General features: G+C 46.6%; 1 protein-coding gene, 1 long non-coding RNA gene and 2 pseudogenes across 21 annotated transcripts; 3 read left to right on the top strand and 1 right to left on the bottom strand.

Moving 5' to 3' along the window:
- Positions 1-5,326, top strand: LOC123117257 (uncharacterized; annotated as a pseudogene).
- Positions 5,327-10,002: 4,676 nt separating this feature from the next.
- LOC123117256 (probable histone H2A.5) lies at positions 10,003-10,521 on the top strand (annotated as a pseudogene).
- Positions 10,522-14,988: 4,467 nt separating this feature from the next.
- On the top strand, positions 14,989-16,089 carry LOC123113775 (uncharacterized). The gene is made up of 2 exons (XM_044535088.1): positions 14,989-15,283; positions 15,364-16,089. The coding sequence occupies exons 1-2, from the start codon at positions 14,990-14,992 to the stop codon at positions 15,751-15,753; spliced, it is 684 nt and encodes a 227-aa protein (XP_044391023.1). The 5' UTR covers position 14,989; the 3' UTR covers positions 15,754-16,089.
- A 217-nt stretch (positions 16,090-16,306) lies between these two features.
- Positions 16,307-25,293, bottom strand: LOC123113776 (uncharacterized). 20 transcript variants are annotated; one of them, XR_006456200.1, is made up of 8 exons: positions 24,624-25,289; positions 24,396-24,531; positions 24,043-24,121; positions 23,776-23,955; positions 23,094-23,116; positions 22,414-22,438; positions 18,388-21,456; positions 16,307-18,293 (listed from the first exon to the last, which is right to left on the bottom strand). It is a non-coding gene; the product is annotated as an uncharacterized lncRNA (long non-coding RNA). The 20 variants fall into 20 exon arrangements; XR_006456197.1 differs by having other exon boundaries at positions 23,094-23,955; positions 24,624-25,290; XR_006456193.1 differs by having other exon boundaries at positions 18,388-18,557; positions 20,420-23,955; positions 24,624-25,293.
- Between the last annotated feature and the right edge of the window lie 858 nt (positions 25,294-26,151).

The following is a 26,151-nucleotide window of genomic DNA, read 5'->3' as shown; positions in this document are numbered from 1 at the left end:
ACGCAGGAGACCAACTCCGACGAGCCCTCCTCTCCTCGTAACCACCGTCCGTACCGGCCCAAATCCACAGAGCACCACGGCCGCGACGGCAAGCTAAAGCATCCTCTGTCCTTGATCCAGACAGCCATGGGCCCATGGCGGCCGCACTTCTCGCCGCCACGCGCTCGCCTCTCCCGCTGGCATTTTGGAGACGGAGGCCTCTCCTCGCGGCTCCACCGCCCGAGGGATCCAGCCTCTGCTCCTCCCGGAATCCCGCCGCCTCCCCGCAAAGCTCTCACTCCCGTCGCCAGAGCGCCGGCGCCGGCGCGAGGCGGCGGTGACGCGACAGAGGAGCCGGGCCAGGCGCCCGGCGACTGGGCGGGGCGGCTGGCGCTGGGCGCGCTCCTGGGCTCCGCCGCCCTGCTCGGCTGCCGTGGCGGCCGAGGACTGCATCAAGGCGTCCGGGTTCGGGCTGCGGGTGGCGGCGTCTCTGCGAAGCCTCGGCTGGCCCGACGACGCCGTCGTGTTCATAATTGCCACATTGCCGGTGCTAGAGCTGCGCGGAGCAATCCCGGCCGGGTATTGGATGCGCCGTCACCCCGTCCAGCTGACCGTCCTGGCAGTTTTGATGTCAGGTTAGTGTCTGTCCGCCCAGGCCTGTGTACGCCAAATGTTCGATTAATTGCCGGTGGTGCATTGACTAAATTTCAGTTCAGACTTATCATTCGTAGTTTGCATTAAAGAAGGGAGAAGTCTGTACATTGCTCAAAACCAGCTAGAAAACTAAAGAAAAATAGGAGTATATGCCACTTACTGTCGATCAACCTAGCCTATGCACTGAAGGTCTAACACTCAGCACGAATTAAAGACATGCCCTCATCAGAGGAGGCCTGGGCATTTTGGAAGATCCCATGGCAGCGCTCCTTCCACAGGGGACAGACTACATGAATCGCCATTGACGCCATCTTCTGGCATTGGGGATTTTTGACCCCATGTGAAAGTTTTCTCCACCGGCCAGCGACGGAAGACCTCAGGGCAATGGCAGAAGCTCTAGGATGAGAGGAAGAGAAGGCAAACCAATTTTGCTTAGCAAAAGAAGCTTCTCGCCTTAGCACTCCAAATCTTAAGGAGGTCGTTACAATGAATTTGCCGAAGAACTGCCCGTCATATGCAGACACCGCCGATTAAGAGTTGCAGGCTGTGAGCTTCTAAGACCCCCTCCCCCTCCCCTGAGCGCTTTAGACCAAATCTGCAAGAACATGCCAATTTCCTCCTCCAAGTTAATCCTTTCAAGGTCCTTCATCCACTTTCCTCCCCTGATCCCATCACAAACATAGATACTTTTCCTAGAGGCCAACCAGTATAAGCCGGGCGCCATATCTTTCAGAGGGACTCCATCAAGCCAACCGTCGAACCGGAATGAGGCCTTTTCCCCATTCCAAATGTGAATCAAAGCGCAGGTCGCAAAGACTTGCTAAACGGTCTCGTTGCAAGGAACAGGCAGTCCTTTCCATGGTCTGTTCACATGGTTTTTGGTCACTAGTGCAGTGACAAACAACGTCTTACATTATGGGACGGAGGGAGTAGCTCTCATTCCTCCTGATCAAGGTCCAGCTGGAAAATCACCTCATTGACTACCTCATGTCTGAATCTCACTTCCTTCTTTAATCTTGTATATCACAGTTTCAGAGCATGAGCGGTTTTTGACAGCTCGATGTGCAGAATCTTTAGAGCATCCTTAAAGCAAGCAGGTTTAGCCCAGCCTCAAGCAGCTTCTCTATGAATCCTTCCATCCTTAGCCAGCAAGCCTCAAATCTGACCCCTTATAGTGCTTGACATCCATCTTCTGGAGGATCATTAGACAATAGCGAAATGGCAGTTGAGGCCGGAGACAACTGATATTACAAGTGGATCAGCTCCCAAGATTAACTCGATCGATTTTGGAATGAGCCGTGTTCTCTCTCTCTCTCTCTGTAGACTAGGTGAACCTCTTTCCATTAAGAGCAATTTCCCAGAGCTCAAGATCCTCAATCACGTTTCTAAAGTGTCCCATCATTCCGAGATTAATGTTGGAGTTGCTTTTGTCGCTGACATGGCAAATGAGATTAAAGTCCCCAAGAATCATCCAATCAGGCAACACGCTATTCTTTATGCTCTTAAGCTTGTTGAGAAAAAGAATTTTGTCACTGTCCTCGGGAGGCCCATACACACCAGAGATGGACCAAGTGGCATTATTGGTCAGATCAGTAATAGTATCAGTAATAAAGTGAGAGCTGGAGGCATTCTCGTGGAAGGAAATATCAAAATCATCTGTGCTGGCAACCAGGATCGCACCCCTTGTACCATTAGCAGCTTTGAAGATGAGGTCCTCAGAAACTCTGCTGCCCAGGACTTCAGCCACAATACTTTTTTATCAACATCAGCCAATTCAGTTTCTTGAAGACATACAATGTTGCACTGATTAGCTGAGACAAATTTCTGTATCGACCTCCTCCAAGCCGGGTTGTTCAACCCTCTCATGTTCCAGTTCAGGAGCTTTATATCCATTGAAGAAAACAATGCGGTGAACTAACAAGAAGATCTTAAGCATCCACCAACTGGAAGCAGCAACCAGAGATGACATAACTAGCGCAGCCGGAGATAGAGGACCACAAGGCACAATACTCCCTGCCTGGTTTTGGCAACGGCTGTAATGGCGTGGTTGATGGTTTTGCTCGAGTGGCATGCACCTCACCTTGGCTTTGCACATGTGGGTGGTATTTCACCTTCTTCCTCCCTCACCTCCTGTCTTTGTCCTCCCTTCCCTCCGCCTCATCCTACCATCACTGACTAATCCCGAAATCCAATCCTGTGCCACTCACACTTGGACTATCTGAGAGCCGCTGGCTGATGTGCTGCATGAAAAGGCGCTCGAGCATCTCCGCACGCAGGAGTTGCACGGCTTTACCAGTCTGGGCACGCTGGCTCTCATTTCACTCTCCGTCCAGCACACAAAGCCCACTGATAACTCCATGTTGTGTCGGTGACTCGGTGTTGAAGTCGGCTGCATAGCACACCTACCAGTGAGACCTCCTTCTCACCGACTTTGCATGAATAGCAGTGAGAACATTCCACCCTCTCTCCTTTTGATTTGCTCATTTGACGAATTCTGGAGACTATTGATCCATTATAGATACGTGCATGTGTTTAATTCTTTGTTGGAAGCAATATGTTATAGGAATTGCATGAATGTGGTTCAACTGATACCTGCGACTTGTTTCTTCTTTTGAATTGACATCCCTAAGATGAATGTACTACAACTGGTAGCATTTTAAAAGGGAGTACAACATGGACAAAGCATAGGAGCCCCCTTCCACTGAGAGAAGCTAGGACCTGATACTAATGTTGAAGTACAGGTTTTTAGTTAGGTTTAGGAGGATCAGATGAACATGTTGATCTTCCTCTCAAGCTCTTCCTCCCTAGCCCCAACCACGTGACTCAACTCCTTGCCTTTTACTTACTACAAACGTCAGCATCACCTCTATGTGAAACGTGTTTGACAACCTCCTGCAAAATGCCAGTATATCAACATTCCGAAAAAAATCTGCACGGCCATTTCAGAAGAATGAGAAAGAATCCACTCTGAATTGATTTCTGTAGTGTGCAGAAGACAAAACAGAGAGTGAGAGGGGGGGGGGGAGGTGATGTACTTATGTGACATCCGCGTCTGCAAAATCGTTATGATGTTGAAGCCAAGTGCTGGACTATTTACCATTTCATATTAGTGTTTTCTACATTCTGATGATTGATATATAGGTCGTGATAATGTTGTATGGTCATTTTTCAGTGGTGCGGCTGAAATTGCATTTGATATTATAGTAGTTTTTCTTATCCTGGTGATTGATGTATTGGGCCATGATGATGTTTTATGGTCAATTTCCAGTGGCGTAGCTGAAATGTAAATTGCGAGTTGTCGCTCTTGTGTCAGCAACTTGACATCTCTCTTCAGAAAACGTTTCATGCTCTATATCAGATTTTTCAAATATACATAGAACTTTACATCTACTCTCTGTTTCTCCAGGAACATGGTGCCTGTGCCATTCATCATCCTCTATCTGAAGAAACTCGCAAAGAAGCGCTTGGGCGACCCGGATAATGGACCTCCTCTTCGAGCGGGCGCGAGGTAAGGCTTCGCCTGTCAAGGAGTTCCAGTGGCTCGGGCTGATGCTGTTCGTTGCCGTTCTGTTCCCATGGACCAGCGCCATCATCGCGTCTGTCCTGGACATGCCGTTCTTGTCAGGCTTGTCCATCAACTTTGTGGGAGTCGTCCTAGCAGGGTTGGTGGTAAACTTGCTCATGAATTTCGGTCTGAAGTATGTCATTGGCACGGGGGCGCTCCTCTTTATTGTATCAACTGTCATATGGGGTGCCCTTGAGGGTCTGAAGAAATCGTCGAATACAAAATGATGCTTTGGCTGAATCCACGCTGGAGTGTTTTCGGCACGTTTTGCATGTCCGTGGAAGGAGTTTGTAATAACCCCTGCGAGGCACGTTTGATGAGTTGCAAAGACAATTTGTGCTCTGCTTTCCCTCTGTGCAGTAAACTTTTTCAGTTCATAGTCTTTTGGTTGCATTTATTCGACAAATATTCAGAGCAACTGGACCGATGTTGTTTCACTGGAACCCTTCAGTTTGTAACAACAGTGGACAGTAGAGATCAAAATCATAAGATGTTGTCGCTCAAGATGGAAGTTTGTAACTAGAATTTCATGGAGTTAATTACATCTACAGTACAAAAACTTGTAGCGAACTAACAAGATCATACACAAACTAAAAAACTCCAGAAAAATGGTATGCTAACTTATCTGACAGTACGTTTTGGTACAATTTCCGTTAATCATGACTGCACCGTCCCCTCTGTTAAACTGCCGCTACGTGACCTTTTTCCCTCTATCTACCCTGTGTGGGTCCCAATCGTCAGTGGGACGAGAAATAAAAGAAAAGAAAAATAATTTAACCTCGCGGGACTCGAACAGCAAAACGACCATCGTAGCCAGCGGTCGCTGACAACCACACAACTCTACCATTTACGTCAAAAATAGGCAGACTTACCTATATAAATACGGATACGTGCTCGCCTTTTTTTGACTGTTTTCATTTTTTATGGCTTCTTTTTGTGTCGTTTTTTTTAAATCAGATCTTGGGTATTCTTCAGTTTTTCCCTTTTTATTTTTACATATTTATTTTTTTATATACCTTTTGCAATATACGGTGAACTTTTCTTCAATACGGTCGGCATTTTTTTAATATACAATGAGCAATTTTTTTTCAAATACACACTGGACTTTTTTATATACAATAATTTTGTTTGTGAATACACTGGAATTTTTTATATACGATAACTTTGTTTGTGAATACACATTGATCATTATTGTATAAATACACACCGAACATTACTAATATATGATGAATAATTGGTTATATACATTGAACATTTTTTAATATATGGTGATCTTTCTTAATTATACGATGAATATTTTTTAATACATGCTAAACATAGAACGCTTATGACGGGTCGTTTTCTTTCTTCGTCTTGAAGGAAAAGGCAACTACGCCGGTGCCCCTTGCTAGAAGAGTTTCTCCGCCGTCGTACTCCGACGACTCCCCTCTACCAACTACCTCGGTCGGGGGGGGGGGGGGGGGGTCGCCTAATCCATGTGTCTGGGTAGTTATAGGCCAAAGTAGCTTAGTTTTGAGGCCATCCATCGTCTTGACTTTGGCGGCGGCAATGGTGCCGCTGAATAAAGTTTCTTCAGATCCTACTCTGACGGGCTGATCAATCCTATTGTTGGAGGTGGATTTGGAATCCAGTTTGTTCAAGCAAGGATGGTGCGGTGGCGACGACATCCTCGTGGTGGACCTGTGTCCTCATGCTCCGCCGTTGCGACGACGTTTGCTGCATCACCAACACGTAGCTTTGGAGGTAGTCCCAGAGCAGATGCAGATTGTTGTCTGCATCGGTGGCATCTGAATTTTTTTTATGGCAATGTTTAAGAAATGTTTGTTGTGCATGCAAAATTTCATCACGAAATCACATTGGTGGAAGCCGTGGCAAAAAAAATCAGAGCTCCAAAATGCGTTTGAAAGTAACATTTTTTCAGAGCATCGATTTTGTTATTCTTTTCACGCGTTCCACCAATATAATTTCATGATGAAATTTTGCATGCATAGCAAACATTTCTTAAAGCATGCCACAAAAAAATCAGACTTCTTTCAAATATTTTATTTATTTTACTCTTCACATCAGGAGCATATTAGCTCAGGTGTAGAAACTCCACGTCCACATACTAGACAATTTTCTAAAATATAGTTTTCTACTGTATCTGAACTTTTTTAATAGAACACATACTAAAAAAGAACACACATATTTCCTAGAGCAACTCCAATATCTTACATAATTTTCAAAAACTTCATGAAATATAGAGCCTGAACAAAACCTTGAAACTTTTGTCGCTTTCAGTAAGGGTCCGATATCGCGTGAATAAATTACATCATAAATTCGTCATATGGGATGAAAAATGTTATCTTCAAGATGGGGGCAGACTGGATGTGTACAATATTGCGAAAAATACCAAGATCTAAACAACGAAGAATACCAAGATCTAAAAAAGATAAAGGAAAAAAAACGAAAAGAGCATGTAAAAAAATGAAAACAGTCGAAAAAGGCCTGCACGTGTCTGAAGCTGGGAGTATATATCATCGTACCTACCACTTGCTTGTCTAGTGGTGACCAAGCGCTCGGTAGTTTGGTTGGTCCCTGGTTCGATTCGATTGGCGACACCGGTGCTTTCCTTCTCGTTGCTTTTTTCTTCTGACCCACTGACGACCGGGACCCACACAGGGGAGAGGGAGAGCGTTAACAGCGACAGACGGTGCACCGTTATGGCTGACAGAAATTATACCAAAACGTGCTGTTAGTTAAGTTAGTGTACCATTTTTCTGGGGTTTTTTAGTTTGTGTATGATTTTGTTAGTTGGCTGCAAGTTCTTGTACTACCAATTTCATGTCACGAACTTGTCTTTGTGGTAACTATAAGATGGAAGGAAGGAAGGAAGGAAGGAAAGGGAAAAAGTTTGTGGGGGAGGAGCGAAACGGATGCCCATCGCCAATGGCAGGCCGAGAAGGGGACCCCAGGTGGTCACAGCTGAGGACGAGATCATCTGGTGGATCCGTGGATGCATGCAATGGCCGAGACCAGACGGCTGGCCCGCGCTGCCGAGCAAGGCTGGGTGAAGTGTAGTTTGGAGGGTCCCACATGGTCGGAAAAGAAACTTTTGCACATGGCCACACTTGATCCCACTTCCCCCACTCCCTCTCACCTGGTCATGGTCGTGTCGTGTGGGTTGTGGGGCCACCATGCATGCATTGGGATATCCTCTAATCAGCTTTGCGGGCCCGACAGGGAGATCGCCGGAGCCCAGCCCCAGACCTGCGTCGCGATTCTGTCGCCTGTGCCTGCGTGTTCCCCAATCCCAATGGATGCTAGCGAAGGAAGGGAAGGAAAAAGAAGGGTGGTGGGGGAGGAGCGAAAGGGATGCACGGCAACGGTGCATGCATGCCCATCGCCAATGGCAGGCCGAGAGGGGAGTCCTGCTTCTCCCTCCCTCGGTCGTCTCCACTGCCACATGGATCCGGTCCGACCGATCAGCTGTTTTTGTTTTTGGTAGAGCCGCTCTGAACCTTCGGTCCATGCCATGCCAATGATCCGCTGCGGTGCATGCGCCGACGACGTGCAGTACAGGTGGTACGCGCGTGCTTGCCGCCGGCCGTCACGTTCCACTCCCACCGTTCCTTGTTGCTGCACACGACACGATCGGATCCATCCACCTAGAACCATCCATCGATCGACCCGGCGCCGAATCACGCGCGCATCATTCCATCCCGCGCACCACCGGGCGCCAAATCAAGCAGCAGCCTGCGTAGCGCGTCTCTCCCTGGCCGCGCCGCGCGAGCATCGGGCCAACGTACGTGCCGCCATGCGTTCCAATTCTCAGACGCGCGCGCTCGTGCACCGTTTCTTTCTTCCTTCCTTCCACGCGCGCGCACACTGGTATGCCATCTTGTGGCCGAGCTTGAAACCCATTGTTGGGCGGGCTGGCCGGGCCAAATAGTAGAAAACAGTTTGTGTGCTAGTGTTTTAAGTCCCGCAAGTAACAGAATTAGTGTACAAACTGTATTATTATTGTTATTATTATTATTATTATTAAAAGCTGTAAAAGGATGGGCGGGCCGCGGCCCATTGGACGTTGCCGTAGCTCTGCCTGTGCGGCCATCCAACCGTGTCAACATACATTTCAAACGGTATTTGAATAGACGAGACGATTTTCATGCAAATCCGATAAATGTCATTTAAACTGGAGCACATTCGTTACATTGTCGACATACTCATTAAAAATGTTCGGATCCTAACCTAGTCTAAATCTCCAGCAAACGCCCGTCCTCCAAATTTTTGCTATTCCCCTCCGTGTCCATGCTCGCAGCCGTGAGCCGGCGAAGTGAGGTTGCGGTCGCCTGCGAGGAAGAGAAGATATGGGACACCGACTGGCCCACATGGGACACGAGGCGTCACCGTCTCCCATGTCCTACTCTTCCTCGTTGGAGTCCGCTGCCTGGACATGGACGGATCGACATCGTGGTCGTAGCGGCGCCAATAATGGCGCACAACTGCTGACGTTCCCATCCGCGACCTTCAACGCCATCTGTGCGTCAGTCGTCGCCGCGCGAGCGTTGCACATGACCTCGTAGAGTGCTCGTTGCTCCTGAAGGAAGTTCGGGTTCTCCGTGGCCATGGCTGACACAGCCTCCTCGCTCGCGAACTTGCCGTAGATCTGGCCCTTCGTTGACTGGTAATGCGTGAGGAGGGGCGAGGTTGTAGTGATGCTCCTCACGTGCCTGCCGGAACATGGCTGCGGCGACGGATGCTCCTTCGTCATGACGGCGTTGAAGTGTGCCTGCGCCCGCTCCATGGTGAAGCCGGCATGGACCGACGCGGGCAGGGGCGCCGGCTCGACATCGGAGGCTTCCTTCATCGCTTGGTCGCCGGCTCAACATTTTTTTTTCTTTTTTCTATCAATGGCAGGTGGACCCCACAGGTCTCCACACAAGAGGACAACGTCCCAAATGTCGCCCTTACATGCGAGGTGTTAAGCGGTGCCACGTTAGCTTGACTAGCGGGCGTCATCTGTTATAAACGCGGTCAACCGGGTCAAAATCGCCGATTTGTATTATTTACAAAAAGATTACCATAGACATGTTGTTTTGTGCCCAAAAATAAAATAAATGTAAACTTGTGTTTTGTGCTAACTTAATCTTTAATGTGATGATTTTGTCCAATTTACTACTTAGTAAGCACGCTATTCTAAATCAAAGTAAAGTCAAACCTTTTAGTATATTATATTATGGCTTTATTACATTCATAGAAAGCAGATAAAATGAGAAATCTTTGACATTTTTTACAACAAAATTCAAGAGAGAGGAAATTTATAATAGTATTACGCCCATAAAAAACAGATGTGGAAATTTCTAATAGTACCTGGCATGTCATATGAATTTGAGTTTACATAACCAATTTATAACTTCGTGGTTTCATTCCTTGACCCAATTTTTTTGCATGAGAAAAGATTCCTAGTGAAAAATATTGTATCCAAATAATGCTCCCCTGGCTTTATGGGTTTCCATTTTGCATTAAAAAAGGAAGACCTTGAGAGCAGATCCAATTTCTGAGGTCCTTCCATTTATTTTTTCTGTTGGCAAAAATATTGACTGAATGATAGGAAGGCACAGTGTAATTTTCGCATCGCTGCCGTCCATTCGCCACCGATCCGACCGTCCATTGCCTGTGGTCGCGGATCGCCGGACCCACACTATCCCCTTCCCGCGCCGTTTAAATAGTCTGCCCAAACCCGTCGTCCATCACAACACTCAAATCTGAATTCCCCCTCGCCAAATCTCCCCGCACCATCGCGGATCGCGCCAAATCTCAAATCCGCTCTAGCCGCCATGGACGCCTCAGCCACCGGCGCCGTCTCCAAGGTGAAGAAGTACGTGGTGGGCGCAAGCTTGGCGGCGGCCCCAGGAAGCAGGCGGTGGCGCGGTCCGTCAAGGCCGGGCTGCAGTTCCCCGTCGGCCGCATCGGCCGCTTCCTCAAGAAGGGCCGCTACGCGCAGCGCGTCGGCATGGGCGCCCCCGTCTACCTCGCCTCCGTCCTCGAGTACCTCGCCGCCGAGCTGCTCGAGCTCGCCGGCAACGCCGCCAAGGACAACAAGAAGTCCCGCATCATCCCGCGCCACCTGCTGCTCGCCATCCGGAACGACCAGGAGCTCGGCAAGCTGCTCGCCGGCGTCACCATCGCGCACGGCGGTGTGCTTCCCAACATCAACCCCGTGCTGCTCCCCAAGAAGACGGCCGAGAAGGAGACCAAGAAGGCCGCCAAGTCCCCCAAGAAGGCTTAGTCGATTGTGGCAGGCTATCTAGTGCATCGTAATAGAATTAGTGTTTGCAGTTTGGCTAATGGTGTTGATGTGATGTTCTGATCTGCTGAGAAAAAGATCGTCAGAAATCTCTCTGACTTACAGTAAATTCATTCTATGTTGTTCGTCTCTTCATGATTTTGCAATGCTATCAAGTTTTACATACGCACGGTTGGACAAATTGTTGTATGTACCAATCGTTTGAATCTGATAAATTCACTGTGGACCTGATACTCTAGAAGTTGCAAGCTGAAGAAGCAGAGGATCGCAAACCTGTATTTTACCTGTCATCGTAGTATGAGTTCAGGTTCAGACATTTGTGTATGTGAGTACCACCAAATGCTATGTCCAGCTTCTGTAGAATACATTATAATGGTTGGCTACAGAAGCATTTTTCTGTAATTGGTTGTCGCCCTACCCAGTATCACCACATTCTCGAACATGATAGTACATCATGTTGCTTGATGGCTGAATAAGTTCAGTTGAACGTCTCTGAAACAAATGCAGAGAAAACCCATTCTTGATAGCCTGCAGTTGCTTGATGGCTTCTGTAGACTCAAAAATAAAGTAAAATGCAGTTGCTGGATCATTGCTTGCTTGCTTATCTAAATCAAACAACACTAATTGCTATAATCAGCAACTGATACACACCTGACCTTCCAAAATATTCATCATATGTATATTTTCAGGGTGCAACTTAACAAACCATTATTTGTTTCCAGTTGCGAGAATTGATCAATGGATTACAAGTCCTGTGATTGTGATACTCTCATCTCTGTCTCATCCACTTGTTTGAATTTGACAAATTCACTTGGCCTGGTTACTAGAAAGACTAGTGAAAGTCAGTCGAAAGATTAACAAGTCAAGGAGCATTACCTAACTGTAGTCATGTATGAGGTCAGGCACACTGGAATTTAGGTTCAGACATTTGAACATATAAAGTACTATGTCAAGCTTATGCAGGAACAATCGGTTATGTCACCCAAGATCACTACATTCTAAAATCATGTTTCTTGATGACTCAATAAGTTCAGTTGCACATCTCTGAAAGAAAAGCAGACAAACCCCATTTGTTGATAGCCTGCAGTTGCTGTGATCATTGCTCTGTGTGTGTGTGTGTATAGCTATTATAGACACAGTTTTACCTATATATATATATATATATATATATATATATATATATATATAGGTTTAAACTGAAGGCCTCTTCCGTATGTACAAGTATTACCTAAATTGAACAACACCAATTATAAAAATCAACAACTGACATGCACATACCCCGTAAATGGTGCTCACTATAGCTCACGTACCCCGTAAATCATGCCACGTGACCACGTACCCAGCGGTAGGCGATTTTTTTTTTAACTCAAACGGCAGGTGCTCTGCCTTTTCATTATAGATTACGAATATACAAAGAGTCTAGCAGTCGTCAGAAGGCGCTGCCTATACAAAAGGGGAAACTAAAACGCTACTCTCAATAAATCTAAGTCAGCTTTGATCAACGAGAGGACTCCGTCCACTGAGGTTGATTTGGAGTTGAAGACCCTTCTGTTCCTCTCATTCCAAATATGCCAAGCGAAGTAGGCAGCGACCGCGGCATGCTCTTTGGAACTCTCAGAGCAGGCCCTCCACCATTGAGAAATCGACAAAAGATTGGCAGGCAGAGTAGGGCAGCACCATGGCCGCACGAAACAAAGCTTGGACCAGACAGCGTTGGAGAAGGCACAAGTGTTGAAGAGGTGGAGTGCCGTTTCAGGTTGTTGAAGACAGAGAGCATATGTCGCACTGTGGTCACCTCTAGGCGATTGGACGTGACCTAGCTGTGGCTCGTGCCATCGTGCTCCTGTTTGACCAGATCTGACTCGTTAGATTCGTCGCACCTCCCTAAGACAGATTTGCGGGGCTTATCAATCTTTCGAGCCAACTTAGACTAAGTTTAAACTTAATAGATTCGGGTTGCATTGTTGGTCCTCAACGAGCCGACTTTCGGCATCGCTAGGACAAGATGAAACAGCAGGCTGATGGGTCGCCCCACGTATTTGAAACCGACCTTGCCTCTTTGATAATCTCACCCGGTTGATTCTACTATTCTCTGTGCTCAATTCGGCCGACCTGAACACACCCAAACTCATGAAGGGCTAGTAGGGTACACGGTGCCATGATTCTAGAGATGCCGCAAGCCGGGAATCCAACGAGCGACCCATGATTCCAGGGCCTCAACCTGTACAACAACGTATACCAGAGGTGCACCACCAACCTTGTGTACAGTATCCAACCCATCTTATATCAGTCTTGCTAGTTAAGTCTCAGTCGACGCTATATCTATGAGATCTTACATTTAGACCCGTGCAAAATTTTCTTTTCGGTTTTCCTTTTTTTCTCTCTTGCATGTTATGTCACTTGACTGAGACCTAGCCACACCCATCTTATATAGCTCGATAATTTCTTTTTCATTTCTTTGAGTTACACTTTCATATAGTTAGCCTCACTTCTTGGCTGCATTTGTCTTTTGCACCATAGGTGCAATGGTTCATCTAGCTAGTACAGAGAAATAAAGAAAAATATTACCCAAAATGGTGCGCCCTTTCTGATTTCAATTTTTGCACATGCAGAATACTGGTGTGTTGAAGTTTCAGAATTCATATGCGCATGTATTTTTATCCGTTTATACGCATGACATTTTCTGTGTTTTTTGAGACTTATAAAGGGTGTACATTTTTTTTTACTAAACACATCTATAGGGTGAGTTAGGGATGCAAGGGGACGGCCGTCCGCATGTCCGCGAAGCAAAAACTACACAATGCTTGCATCCCTAGGGGCTAGGGTGGGTTCAGATGTGCCCCCGGTCGGTTAAACTTCAGTCCGGGTCCGGCTGCTTGCATTGTGTACGATCATGATGGGTTCAACTATTAGTTTTGACCGTGCTGTGCATGTTGCAAGGCAAGAAAGTTATGTATGTACTCACGCGAGCGAGTGAATTGCAGAAAACATCAATATTGAAGGCTAGAGTTGCAGAAACCACACTTCTACGAAATTATGCCCAAAACCACTAATTCCGAGGCTAATTTTTTGCAAATAACACTAGTTGGCAGCTTTACCCCATTTAATGACCATTATGACAAATGGGACCCGCAAAAGCTGACGTGGCGTAACGGTTGACATTTGACTATGTTAGAAGGGGGATTTATATAGATTTACAAAGACACCCTCATTCAAAAATGAGAAAAGCAATCAGCCCCTCACCCTCGTCGCCTACCTCCTCGTCTGTCCTCCATGGAGTTGAGAACGTGCTGGCAGCCAGCGCCGGCGGCCGGCGGCCGGTGCGGGGGATGCTGCTCGGCCGGCGCAGGGGGGTTCGGGGGAGTTGCTAGTCGGCCCGCTCGGACGTCAGTCAACGACGACGGCGGTTGGCGGCGGCGCGACTTGCACAGCGACGATGTGCTTGACCGCCATGACGTGGGCGAATTCTGCAAGGTGGGTGAGAGTCCACAGCCATGGTGGGGCGGCGGCGGCTCGTTTTCCCGGCCGGATTCCGTCGAATCCGGTGCGTGGAAGGGAAAGGAGGTCGGAGCCGAGGAAGGAAGGGCGGCGGCGGGCGCAGGCCTGCCAGCGCGGGGGGGGGGGGGGGGGGGGGGGGCGCTCCGCGAGATGGCGGCCGTCGACGGGGACTGTCAACAGGCGGCGGCGGCTTGTTTTCCCAGTCGGATTCCGCCGGATCAGGCACGTGGAAGGGGGAGGAGGCCGGAGCCGGGGTGCGCGGGGCAGGCTGCTGGCTGTGGGGCGCCTGAGAGCACGGGCACGACAATGGCAGTTGGGTGGGTTTTTTTGAACATATGGGAGTTGGTTATTTGCTTCTTACGAAAGGAGTCTTTTGCAAACAAGAAGTCTAACGGCGTCTAGTCTGAACCGTTGCGCCACATCAGCTTTTGCGGGCTCCACCTGTCATAATCGGAGTTAAAATGAGCAAATCGGGTTACTAGTGTTTTCTGCAAAAAATTAGCCTCGGAATTAGTTGTTTTTGGCACAATTACGTAGAAGTGTGGTTACTGCAACCCTAGCCTTCAATGTCGATGTTTTCTGCAATTCACTCCACGCGAGCGGAATCACGGATGGAACACATGTTCTGTTGGAGGCACTCACCGGCTATGTGGTTTTCCAAATGCGTGCATGGTGCATTTTCGTGGGTGTTGCTTTTGCGCGTTGGCAAGCGAGATGGTCGAGCTACTCACCTTGAGACTATTTATTTTGCAGGAGTACGTAACACGTAGACGTAGGGCTCCTCCCTTTTCCGAATGGAGCTAGCTCAGCTGCACAGTGAAAAATCAAGGAAGGAAGGTAGATGCAGCTCATGATGGTGAATTCTGGATCGGTTTCTTCACATCGGAGGAAGCTAGCTAGCACATGGCCCCAACCAACCCAGGCACGCATCGTGTTGTGTTGAGCTCCACTCTACATTTGTGTACATCCAATTGCAATTGCAAACAAGGTGAGCAGGGCCAAAGATGGTATGCGCGCAACTTCGCCGTGCTTTCCTCTCACCATCGTCGATCGTCATCCCTCCCTACGCGTCTATATCGCCGGCTCCCACAGTGCGATCCCGTCAGTCGAGAGAAGAGGAAGAGGGACGAAGATGCTTCCAGGTGCTGGTGGAGCGGCAGGTGGCGGCGGCGCGCTGGGGCACATCCGCGCGGCGGCCGGGGCCAACTTCTTCCTCGGCTTGGCGTTGGCCGCAATGGCGCTCGTCGTCGCCACTCGCCACCAGCTACCACCCCAGCGACCTCCACGTCCACGCCCAGGTACCAACTGAACTCCGCCATCTCCCTTGGCCGGCACCGATCTCGTACTAATTTACTCGGCACGCACTATGCTGTCGCAGATCGGTCACGCGGCGGCGCCGGCCGCGTACGCCGGGGAAACCCAGCAGCAGCACTGCGCGGCCACGGAGGCGGAGGCGCTGGACCTGCGCAAGACGGCGCTGATGCTGGTGCTCTCGGGGCTGGCTCAGGCAATGATTGCCGCGGCGGCCGACTTGGCCCTGGCGTGGGACGGTGGCATTCTGGGCCGGCTCTTCGCCGTCGTGGCGCCCCTCGTCGGCGCCATGAACGTCTATTCCATCTGCTATGTCGTCCACGGGGTGGCAGTCGTCGCCGGCGGGCACTGCGCCGCTGGGTACCTGTACCTCCCCGACTTCGGCTCCTACTTGGCCATCGCCGTGTCCTACGCCGTTCTGCTCATCGTCAGCCTCGTCGTCACCCTTTGCGGGTAGGAGTTACCAACTGGCTGCCACTGCCGCTGATTCCCTCTAGCTTAGCTTAGATCAGTCGCAGCATCCATCTGCTTCTACCTCTAGCAGTAGCTACTACTACACTAGTACATCACCTCATGCTTAGCTTAGCGAGCTCGCAGAGCATCCATCTTCTTCTACCTAGCAATTACTAGTACATCTATGGATCTTAGTGATTAATCGTACAATTACTAGTACCATCAGCAGTGTGATGATCGAGGTGGGATAAATTATTAACGCGCGCGTGCGTGTAAGATGATGCTAATTGTTCTGTCTCAGATGTATGTTAGACGACTGTCATCGTTGTTTTCTTACCTAGCTAGCTAGTAGTATCTCATCACACTATCATGTCCACTAGACCGGGATTGCGACTTGGCGCGAGGGTGCCGGTCCAAACGTCTGTATGCACATAATAAGAAGCACACCCTGGCACGCGTTGCCCGGTCCAAGCAGAAGATCCAAAACAGCATAGTAACTCAAAGCTCAACGCATCAAGTTTGGCGAAAAAGAATAGATCAAAAGCTATGCACTATGATAAATCAGAATTATAGCAAATTATGTATATATAAAGCAACACACTCCACATGTCTTTCATAATAATTAGATCAAGTCATTTGTACAGGAGGCTGAGTAGTGCATTAGAGGGTAGCCATACAATACATCATACATATCCCATTGCTCTAGGCAGAAGTGTAGAAAAGCACAATTACACTGATTGTGTTCTATGAGTACATCCTTCGATGGTAACTGGCTCTACGAATTCTAAGATGATCCAACATGATATAAAGAATGATCCTGGCCAAGATTCTCACAATAGTATGATCAACTTGAGTCATCAAAAATGGTTTAGAGACAACAAAACTAAGTGGTTGAAATATATAAGAAATAAAAGAAAGTATACCTCTGGGCAGCGGCTCAATGCCCCTTAATGATCTCATAGTCCCAATCACTTATGAGAAGCAACTTAACACCCTTAATAATCTCTGCATAGTTAGGAATATAACCCTCTTCACTACTGAACATAAAAAGAGATAAATGGACGGAGCAACCCTGAGATAAAATGAAAATTATCAGCTTTATCACTGATGCATGGGTACAAGTTACATGATAACATATTTTGCATAGCCTACTTAATAGGCAGTAGATGACATCTATCAGTTCATTCATAAACTTGAGGAATACTACAGAAAAGAAGAAATCATTACTTAGTAAAGAATTTTTCTCAAAGATGGTTTCGAGAGATGCTTGAAAAGAAAACAGAGTGCTGATTCTAAAATTCAACAGCAGGAATACACACATTTGAGTGATGCCATGCATATCAACATATACATATTATACATAACTTGATAAACCAGAACTGAGTGCATGTCTTAATGAGAAATTCAATGAGAGCAACCCAAATAGATTCTTCTCAACACTCCTCAATTTATTATAATAGTGGAAAAAACTTGGCTTGAAATATCAATAACTGAGCTCTGATAAGAAAAATGAATCAAAGACAGATTATCCAAAGGCCCTCATTAGTGTGTAAAAACAATTACAGCTTATATGTGACCAAGAACTAAAGGAGCAGCAACAACAGTAATGGATGATGAATAAAAGACGGATTATCCAAGCCAAAGGAACAGGAAATATAACATACAATGTAAAAACAATGACAACTCACATAATAATAACAAAAGGCAGAAGAAAATTACCTGGGACGGAGACATTCGTCAGAGCAATGACCAAGAACCAAAGGAGCAGTGGCAGCAGTAATGGAGGAATGACCCTAAGAAACCTAATAAGTAAAAGTAAACAAAGCTCACAATTATATATACAACAGACAAACCAAACTGGAATGCAGAGACCAACCGTGTAATAGAAATTAGGAAACCAATCTGAATGTAAACAATTTAAACATAAACAAATGCCACAAAGCTGCTTGAGTTCAAGTAATTCTCCTATTTAATTCTCCAAAGAAACAGATATATGCCTTACTTGCTCGAATAAAATACACATGACCTCATATGATCATATAGAAAAAATAAATTATCATACCCATAAGAAATCCAAGATCGTCATGTTATATATTTGCATGGAAATGCTCTTGTAAGGCAAAACTCAAAAAGTCAGTGGTCAGGCAAGATTACCATTTAGAGACCATTCAAAGATTACCTAAAACCCAAAAGTGTTGTTCTGCATAGAACACCAATTAGATCATGGGAATTTGGAATAAGATATGGACTGAAATAAACATTCTTTTCAGTGAAACTTTAATCAACCGAAAGCCCTTTTATACAGAGCTAGCTTCACTTTCAATAACAATAAAAAGTCTTAACAGGCACAAATATAGACTACAGGGTCTATTTCCCCAGCAAGATACCCTGTCCAGAAACAAGTTTTGTCATGGGAGGATGCATATAGAAAAAAGAAGGAGGTGTTTGTCACCAGATGATCTTTTTTCATCGGAGACAAATATGAGGAACTGTCTTTTTTGTCTGTGTCATCCGTCCCGCTGCAGCCGCCATCACCGGTCCAACCTGGACATGGACGCACACATGACAGCAGGCCAAGTCAAGAAAAGGCAGCATCTCCCAAAGAAAAAATATGCATGGAAATGAGGAGGGGTCTTACCTCGGCTTTGATCCCAGTCTTGCGTCCTCTCGCTCCTTCAACAACTCACAACACGTCGGAAAGGAACGGAGGTTGCACAAATTCTCCATGACTTGTACCGTCTCCTAAAGAACGAGGAGGCAGAGGCCAGCAGTAGAGCAGATGCATGGAATGAGCAACAGGCTACCAACCTACATTGGAAAATATATGCAAATAAATAAATGTGGTAGGCTGGAAACATCTAGAAATTCAATGTACTCCTAACTTTGCACATTCATAAGAATCTGCTAGATGAATATTTCTTAATCATTTCTTTATTTCCAACTCATTACATAAATGGAAATTGATATCAGAACTTAATTAAGCATTCCATATAAAGTTCAGCATTCCATATAAAATAGAGGTGCTCCCTCTGTTTTCAAGGCGTCCCTAAGGCGTCGCCTAGGCGACGCTTAGGCGTCAGGGCGCCCTGCGAGGGCAAGACGTCCACCTCGCCTTAGGTGGGTGTCTAAGGCGTCCGCCTTAAGCTATAAGGCGTCCGAGGCGTCTGCCTAGGCGTCCGAGGCGTTGCCTTAGTCCATTTTGGACGCCTTAGCTTGCCAGGCAGGCAGGGGAACTGTTTTAGGCGGGAAACAGAGTTTTGGCGGGAAACTGGAATCATGTTGGCGCCAACAGGTAAGAGGGGAGAAAGAGAGAGAGAGAAACAGCCCCCAATCCACACACTCCTCCCCCTCCTTCTCTTCAGTGGCTCCTCTCCAGCAGATCTGGTTCCTCCTCCTCTCCAGCAGCTCCTCCCCCTCCTCTCCAACGGTTCCTCCTCTCCAGCAGCTCCTCCTCTTCCTCCTGTCCAGCAGCTCCTCCTCCTCTTCCTCCTGTCCAGCAGCTCCTCCTCATCCTCCTGTCCAGCAGCTCCTCCTCCTCTGCAGTACAGCAACAACAAGCAAGAGCAACAGTATGCCCAATGCGGAGGGGGAGGATTCAGACTACGTTGAGGATGATGATGATGTGAGCAATGACGATCAAGAGCCAACTAATGTTGACCAAGATGGTGAAGACAACACCAATGCCAATGAGTTTGATGATGATGACTTTTGATTGAGACTTTGAGAGTGGAGAGACATGAGAGAGCTGAGCTGGCCACCTTTATCCCTTTTGCTATGCTGGAATTATCTATTATTCTGTTTGTCTTATGTGGACTACTGGACTTGTGTCATTTGAATTGGTTAATGGTTATGTAATATGCCATGCATTGCAGATTGCAGTTGCACTCATACTTGCTATCTTTCTTTCCACTTTTGTTCGCTGCCTCACTTTTATTTCTATTTTTTGTGGAATGTGCACTGGTAAGTGATACATTATTCTAACATATTTGTTCATGACTTCATGTTGATGCAGAATTCTGTTGGGGAGAAAAGCAAGTGCAAAGAGGATGGGGGCTCTACAACAATCAGTTGCAAGGTGTGTATGGCTGTATGCCTAGTTGCTTAATGCCTACCAAGTTCTACTTAAATTCTGTTGCTTACAAGTCTCTAAGGCGTCGCCTCGCCTTATGCCTCAGCGCTTAGGCAGTGAGGCGCCCCCCCAGCGCCTCGCCTCGCCTTACCGCCTTAAAAACATAGGGTGCTCCTCTTTATTTCCAACTCATTACAGAAATGTAAATTACCGTCCTATGTTATCCCTCTGCAGAGCCAAATAAAACCTAATAATTTATCTAATAAAAGAACATTATTTCATTGTAAAACGCCCATCTGCCGAGTCTAAGGAGGTAAGAGCATGTAGCCTAAACAGACTTCTTCAGCTTGACAAATTGTAAGCGTGAATTACCAGATTGTGAGCAAATGATCAAAAGAGGTTGACCGCAATAATTCGATGAAAATCATATAGGCGGGGAAATTCTAGAGGGAACGCACAAATGTTCTGCATCCTTTTGACACTACAACGTGCATCCTTCAAGCTATCTATTTTTCAGATTGTTTAGGATATTCTGCTAGCAAAGAATTATGTGAATAATACAGAAAAGGATATGCTATATCAATGAAGAGCATATCAACACATTTAGGAAGAAAGAAAGCTTCTCAATTCATATAGATCAGGTTGCCACTGTCATCTTCCTCCCTAAGCCACTGTCGTCCTCTTCTTCACCAAGATGCCGCCGCCAACCCCGTGCCATGGTACCAGAGATGGAAAATTCAGATTCAGTACCAGGCATGGCTCAAGATAATGAACAATCCCAGAAATCAATGACAGTTAGGTGTCACTTACTTGATCAAAACAACCAGAACTAAATGTTATTTCTGGGCTCTAGTCAGCCAAGCAAGGTAAAATGGAAAGAGTCCAGAATACAACTACTTCAATAGTGCAGTAACCATGTAAAGAAAAAGATACAGAGCTGTAATAGAAGAAATGCTAGATGAGTAATTTGTTGACGCCAAAATAAGATTATTAGATACATATCCATAATTATCAAAAACCATGAAAAGAAATCATCTAGTATAAGCTGGAAAGACATAGTACATCAAATCCAAAGGAGAAGCACCCTAGATAATATCCACTAATTTTGATAATCAACAACATCGATATAAATCAGAACAATCTTTAACCATAGTATCCTATACAGCACCCAGAAAACAAAATCAGAACAGCAGGTAAGAACAACAAGCTAACTGAGCAACAAATGAAAGAAAAGGGGCCCCTGAATTATATACACTGCATTATTCATCATCAACAGAGTTTTGTTAGTCAGTTCTATTTTCTCTTGGGGTATAAAGGAACTAACAAATATAATATAAGAGCAGTTCTTTTTTCTTTGAAAATATAAGAGAGCATAGGAAATCACAGAGCTTGTTTAAGATATTTTGTCACATTAAGTAGTTCAGGTAAGCCTAATCCAGAACTACAAAGAGAGAGAGAGAGAGAGAGAGAGAGAGAGAGAGAGAGAAGAGATGGACCTATAGGTTATCGGCAATCAGTACAGCGACATACTTGATGGCGCCCTCTAGTACCTGGTGGTGGTGGTGTCTTGCGCGATCTTCCTACTCAGCACCTCACCGGGTAAGGTAAGCCATTACCTTGTCCGGCTCCAGCGGCGACCTGCAAGCCAAGGCGATGAAAAGAGCCGCGGTCAGAGATAGAGAGAGAAATATGCTTTTTAATTAAAATAATGGTTGTATGAGGCAAAACCAACAGAATAAAAAGAATAGAGTACAACACAAATAAAAAAAAGCTTCATTTCCTAGTCCCACAAAAATAATCAGCAAGAACTAATCTTAATATGAGAAGAAATCTCTAAAATTGCTATAAAATATCAGAGCATGTTGACATATCATTTTGCTGTTACAAATGGCAAATAAATTACCGCAAGAAAGAAAACAGCAAGCAGCTAGAGAATATATATAGCCCACTGACAGGAACGTAGGTACTGTCACTCTCTCCAACATGAAAGAATTAAGAACAAAGAAATCTTATTTATCTATAATTTTCCACTGTACACATCCCCAAAATCCAGAAAAAATGGATTGGAAGATCTCTTAAATTGCAAGCCTAATGCTACGAAATCACACTTCAACATTCACACTCACCTAAGATGAACGGAGCATGCCAATATGTGCTCCATTCGAAACAAGTACACGCATAAGTCGAAAACAATGGGTTACAGATTTACCATCAATTAGTTGCTCGCTTATAAGGGCGTAAGTGGATGGGCTCATTTAATAGCAGTCACCATGTATATCACATTATCATCTAATCAAGAAAAGTTTTTGACAAATTGGAGATTTCGAGTAATGTCTGAACAATGGCATAAAAAGAAATCTGAATCACAAATATGCACAATATGACAGTCGATGGCTAACATTCAGATAAAATCCAATATTTTAGATTAATCTAAAATCTTTAATACCATAGGCAGAATATGATGTTAAATGGCACTGACCACACCATGAACTATTACAACTACTGATAAACATAACCCAAACAGGAACAGTTGAAGCTAGCTCACCATGGGAAAAATTCAGTTGATGTACTCGGTTATAAAGTTAAATAGGTTACCTCAAGTAACGGTGCTGGACGATACCTCTGTTTGTAAAGCGTCCCTAAAGTGTCGCTTAAGCGACGCTTAAGCGTTAGAGCGCCCTCCAGGCTCAAAGCGTCCAACTCGCTTTAGACATGTGTCTAAGGCGTCCGCCTTAGACACTAAAGCGTCTGAAGCGCCTGCTTAGGCGTCCTGATTGGCGCTTTAAGGCAGAGAGGACGCCTTAGACTTGCCAGGCAGGGTACAGAGATTCCTGGCAGGGAAACAGGGCTGGGCTCACATGTGAAACAGTTACAGGAGGGGAAAGAAAGAGAGAGAACCAAAACCAGAGCGTGCAAATATCCAGGCTTTCAGCTCTTTCCTCTCTCCTCTGGCAGCAGCTTCCTCAGATCTGCACCAGCCTTTTCTGCTCTGTTGTGTGTTATGCTATGCACAACTCCTCTGCTGTTAGGTGCTACTGCCTCTCTTATAGCAATTGGCTAGTTGCTTACTGCTTAGTGGATGGATCAGAATATATGGGCTCACTGGTGGATTAGAATCAACATATATATGTCTCACTAAATGGTGCTCTATTATACTGCCCATCAGGTTCAGAGTCTGTAAAGCGTCGCCTCGCTTTACGCTTTATCGCTTAAGCAGTGAGGCGCCCCCCTAGCGCCTCGCTTCGCTTTACCGCTTTATAAACATAGGACGATACATATCATCAACTCCTGCAATTACCTATCAAACATTCAAAAGAAATAAACATCACTGGATGCCAATGCATACCACTGCTTGATGAAATAATATATAAGTAATACAAAACTACAATTCAGTACATTATTTAGTTTTTGCCAGAAATGGGAATTAAATAAATCAAAAGAGAGACTATACTTTCATGTGAGAAGAACATCTTGAGTTTATAGCTTTCAGGTTTGTAGTAACAAACAGGACAACTATGAACTGAAGATACACATCGATACTTCTCTAGGTTATCTCACCATAAATCAACATAATTGCAAGAATGTCCCATTTTAATGTGCTTAGATGTTTAGCTTCAACAAACTGCAACCCATCTAAATACCCAACTTCAGATTCATTGTCCTAGATATATACCCCGAAACATAACACCAAAAACAACCACAGCAAATAGGAAGCATGGCTTACTACACATAAATGTGACATCCTCTATGATGTCCTAATAATGTATTTCCTGTGAGCAGAATTTTCCTTGAAATAATATATGTACATATAGAATTTTCCTTTTGGTTCATCATCTGGCCGCAAAGAGTAGTTTTTTTTGTTCGTCTACTAATTAGGTTGACTCTTGATTGAGTTGAAAATCAGGTTGTGCGTATTGCAAGTAAATACTAAACAATAGGTAGATGAGCGACTTCAACCGCGTGAATAGCCTCATCCTTCTGTGCTTCTGGTCCAGGCTCCTGCCTCCTCCTCTCGCCTTCTCCTAGCAGCAAGGCGACATCATCAATGGACAGCGTTTCACTCATCGTCCTCCTCTTCCTCACCCCACCACAAAAGCCGCAGGCCCGACTCGCTGCCGGCTTCTTCCGTCAGGTCAACTGCAGCATATATATACAGAACAGAGGGTGATTTTCTTCATCTCATTTACAATTTCTTTGTGCTTCTTTGGTAACAAAAATGCACACCTGGTTCTACGTTGAGAATCGCCCGAGAAGTACGGCCTTCACCGTCATTGTCCGTATCGATGATTATTCTGAGTGGTTCCTGCACTTTCAAACAGAAGTACAAAGCCACTATCATACACTCAACAAACATAACGCAAGCGCAACTGTTCAGTAAATTCAGTTGTATGTTTTTTTCAGAACCATAACTCGTTGGATGTTCGCCATGAATTGTGAGCAGTATTGCAACATGTGCATGTCAATAAATAGGAATCGCTGAAAGCATTCATACTCAGGCTAGCCAACATCTTTTTAGTTTTCTCGAGGTATCATATACCAATTTCATTGGCACAAAGGGGCAAGGTATCATGGATTACCTTCTTAGTTCGCTCTTGTGGATTGACCTTTCAATCCGTCACCTCTTTCTGCGTAGGTGCCAACCTGTAGCTTGAACCAACCAATTGAGCTGCTTTTACCTTTCCCTGTTCCACATTTGGATTCAGACCTGCCTCCCTAGTAGAATAAATGTAAGGTGCAGCAAGGATGACATTAACAAGCATTATCAGAAGAGAGAGAGAGGGAGGGAGGGAGGGGGAGAGGTCAACCTAATGAAGTGGAGACGGGGACCAAAGTTGGAGGCGACAGAGCACGGTCTGGAGTTGCCATGAGCCGCTCGCCGACGAGGGAAGGAGGGCCGAGAAGATGCTGGAGCGGCAGCCTCTGCTCCTCCAGGCGACGGGGACACACGAGCTAGATGGGGGACCAGCGACGCGGAGCAGCTGCCATGCGACGGCGCGGCAGGGAGCGGCCGCTCCTCCAGGTGACGGCGACGTGCCAGCTCGACGAGGGAGCAGCGACGCGGAGCAGTTGCGGCGGCGAGCCGCGCTCCTCCCGCTAAGGACCGGGAGGGCGGGGAGGAGGAGAAGATGCGACGGCGCGGCAGGGAGCGAAGACAGCATCCCCAGCCTCGCACCACACATCCACGCCGGCGAGCGTTCTGGACGGCGGACACGGCGCCGCGGACGACTGGCCCCCTTCTTCCATTTCTAGGGTTAGGGGAGGGGAATAATGGGAGGAGAGGAGGAAGGGTGGTGGCAACACGCGGCCTGAAGACGGTAAGGAGATGCGGGGGTGGGGGGGAGGAGCCGGCGAAGGTGGCGGCCGATGGATGTAGGAGATGGCGGGAGGAGAGGAGGCGCGCGGGAGGGGAGGCTCGTTGGAGGGGAGGGGAACGAGAGAGAGAGAGGGAGAGGAGGCGCGTGGGAGGGGAGAGGAGGAGGCGGCTAGGGTTTCACCACGGGCGTGGCTGCGTTTTATACCCCGTGCGGGTGAAATGACGAGAATGCCCTCGGCGGGGCAGGCTGTTTACGCGCGGTGGCACGACCGGGGCTTGCGAGCGTCTCGATTTTTATCCAACGGCCCAGCTCATCCCAGGGGCAGATCCGACGGACGAAAACGCATCAAGGGAGAGATCCAACGGTCGAGAATCGCTAATCGCTGAGAGAGCTCAGGCATCCATCCCTCTCATATTTCTGGATTGCATCACTACTTCACTAGTATATACTACCACCACGGCGATTTAGTACTGCTTTTTTTCTGACCTGGGATTATTCTAGGAATGGCAACTTCACTATATATGCATGCATCTCCTCTTAAGTATTTTTTTGCTTAACCGAAATTTCAACCGCGGAATTCTGCAGCCAATAATCCTAGACTCACGGATCTGTAACCGTGTACGTGGAACACGATCGAGGGTACCCAAATAAGGTTCGAACCAATAGTATCTACTCTATACACTGAAAAGGTAAAGTGTGTCTCAAACAATAAAAAGGTAGAGCATATTATGTGGCCAGGATCCATAGCAGTGGCCGTTGGGGGCTGCTCGCTGGTCATGCGTGAACCCTCAACTCAAGAGCGTCCAGATTTTTTAGAGGAAAGGCATCGACCGAGCCCGAGAGGAGGCTCGAACCTAGCCCGGCTTTGAATTAACAAAGCCATCAACCGGCCAGGATTACATCGATCAACCACATACAAGCAGCATGAAAAAGAAAGAAAAGGGAAAAGGAAGTCACTGAGGCAGAACAACCTCAGGCGGCCGATACAAGGTGCAAAACAGGACAGTGCACACACCTA

This window comes from Triticum aestivum, chromosome 5B, assembly GCF_018294505.1.
Source record: "Triticum aestivum cultivar Chinese Spring chromosome 5B, IWGSC CS RefSeq v2.1, whole genome shotgun sequence".
NCBI lineage: Eukaryota > Viridiplantae > Streptophyta > Magnoliopsida > Poales > Poaceae > Triticum > Triticum aestivum.
Note: the sequence above shows the minus strand (reverse complement) of the source record. Positions and strands in the feature narration are given on the sequence as shown.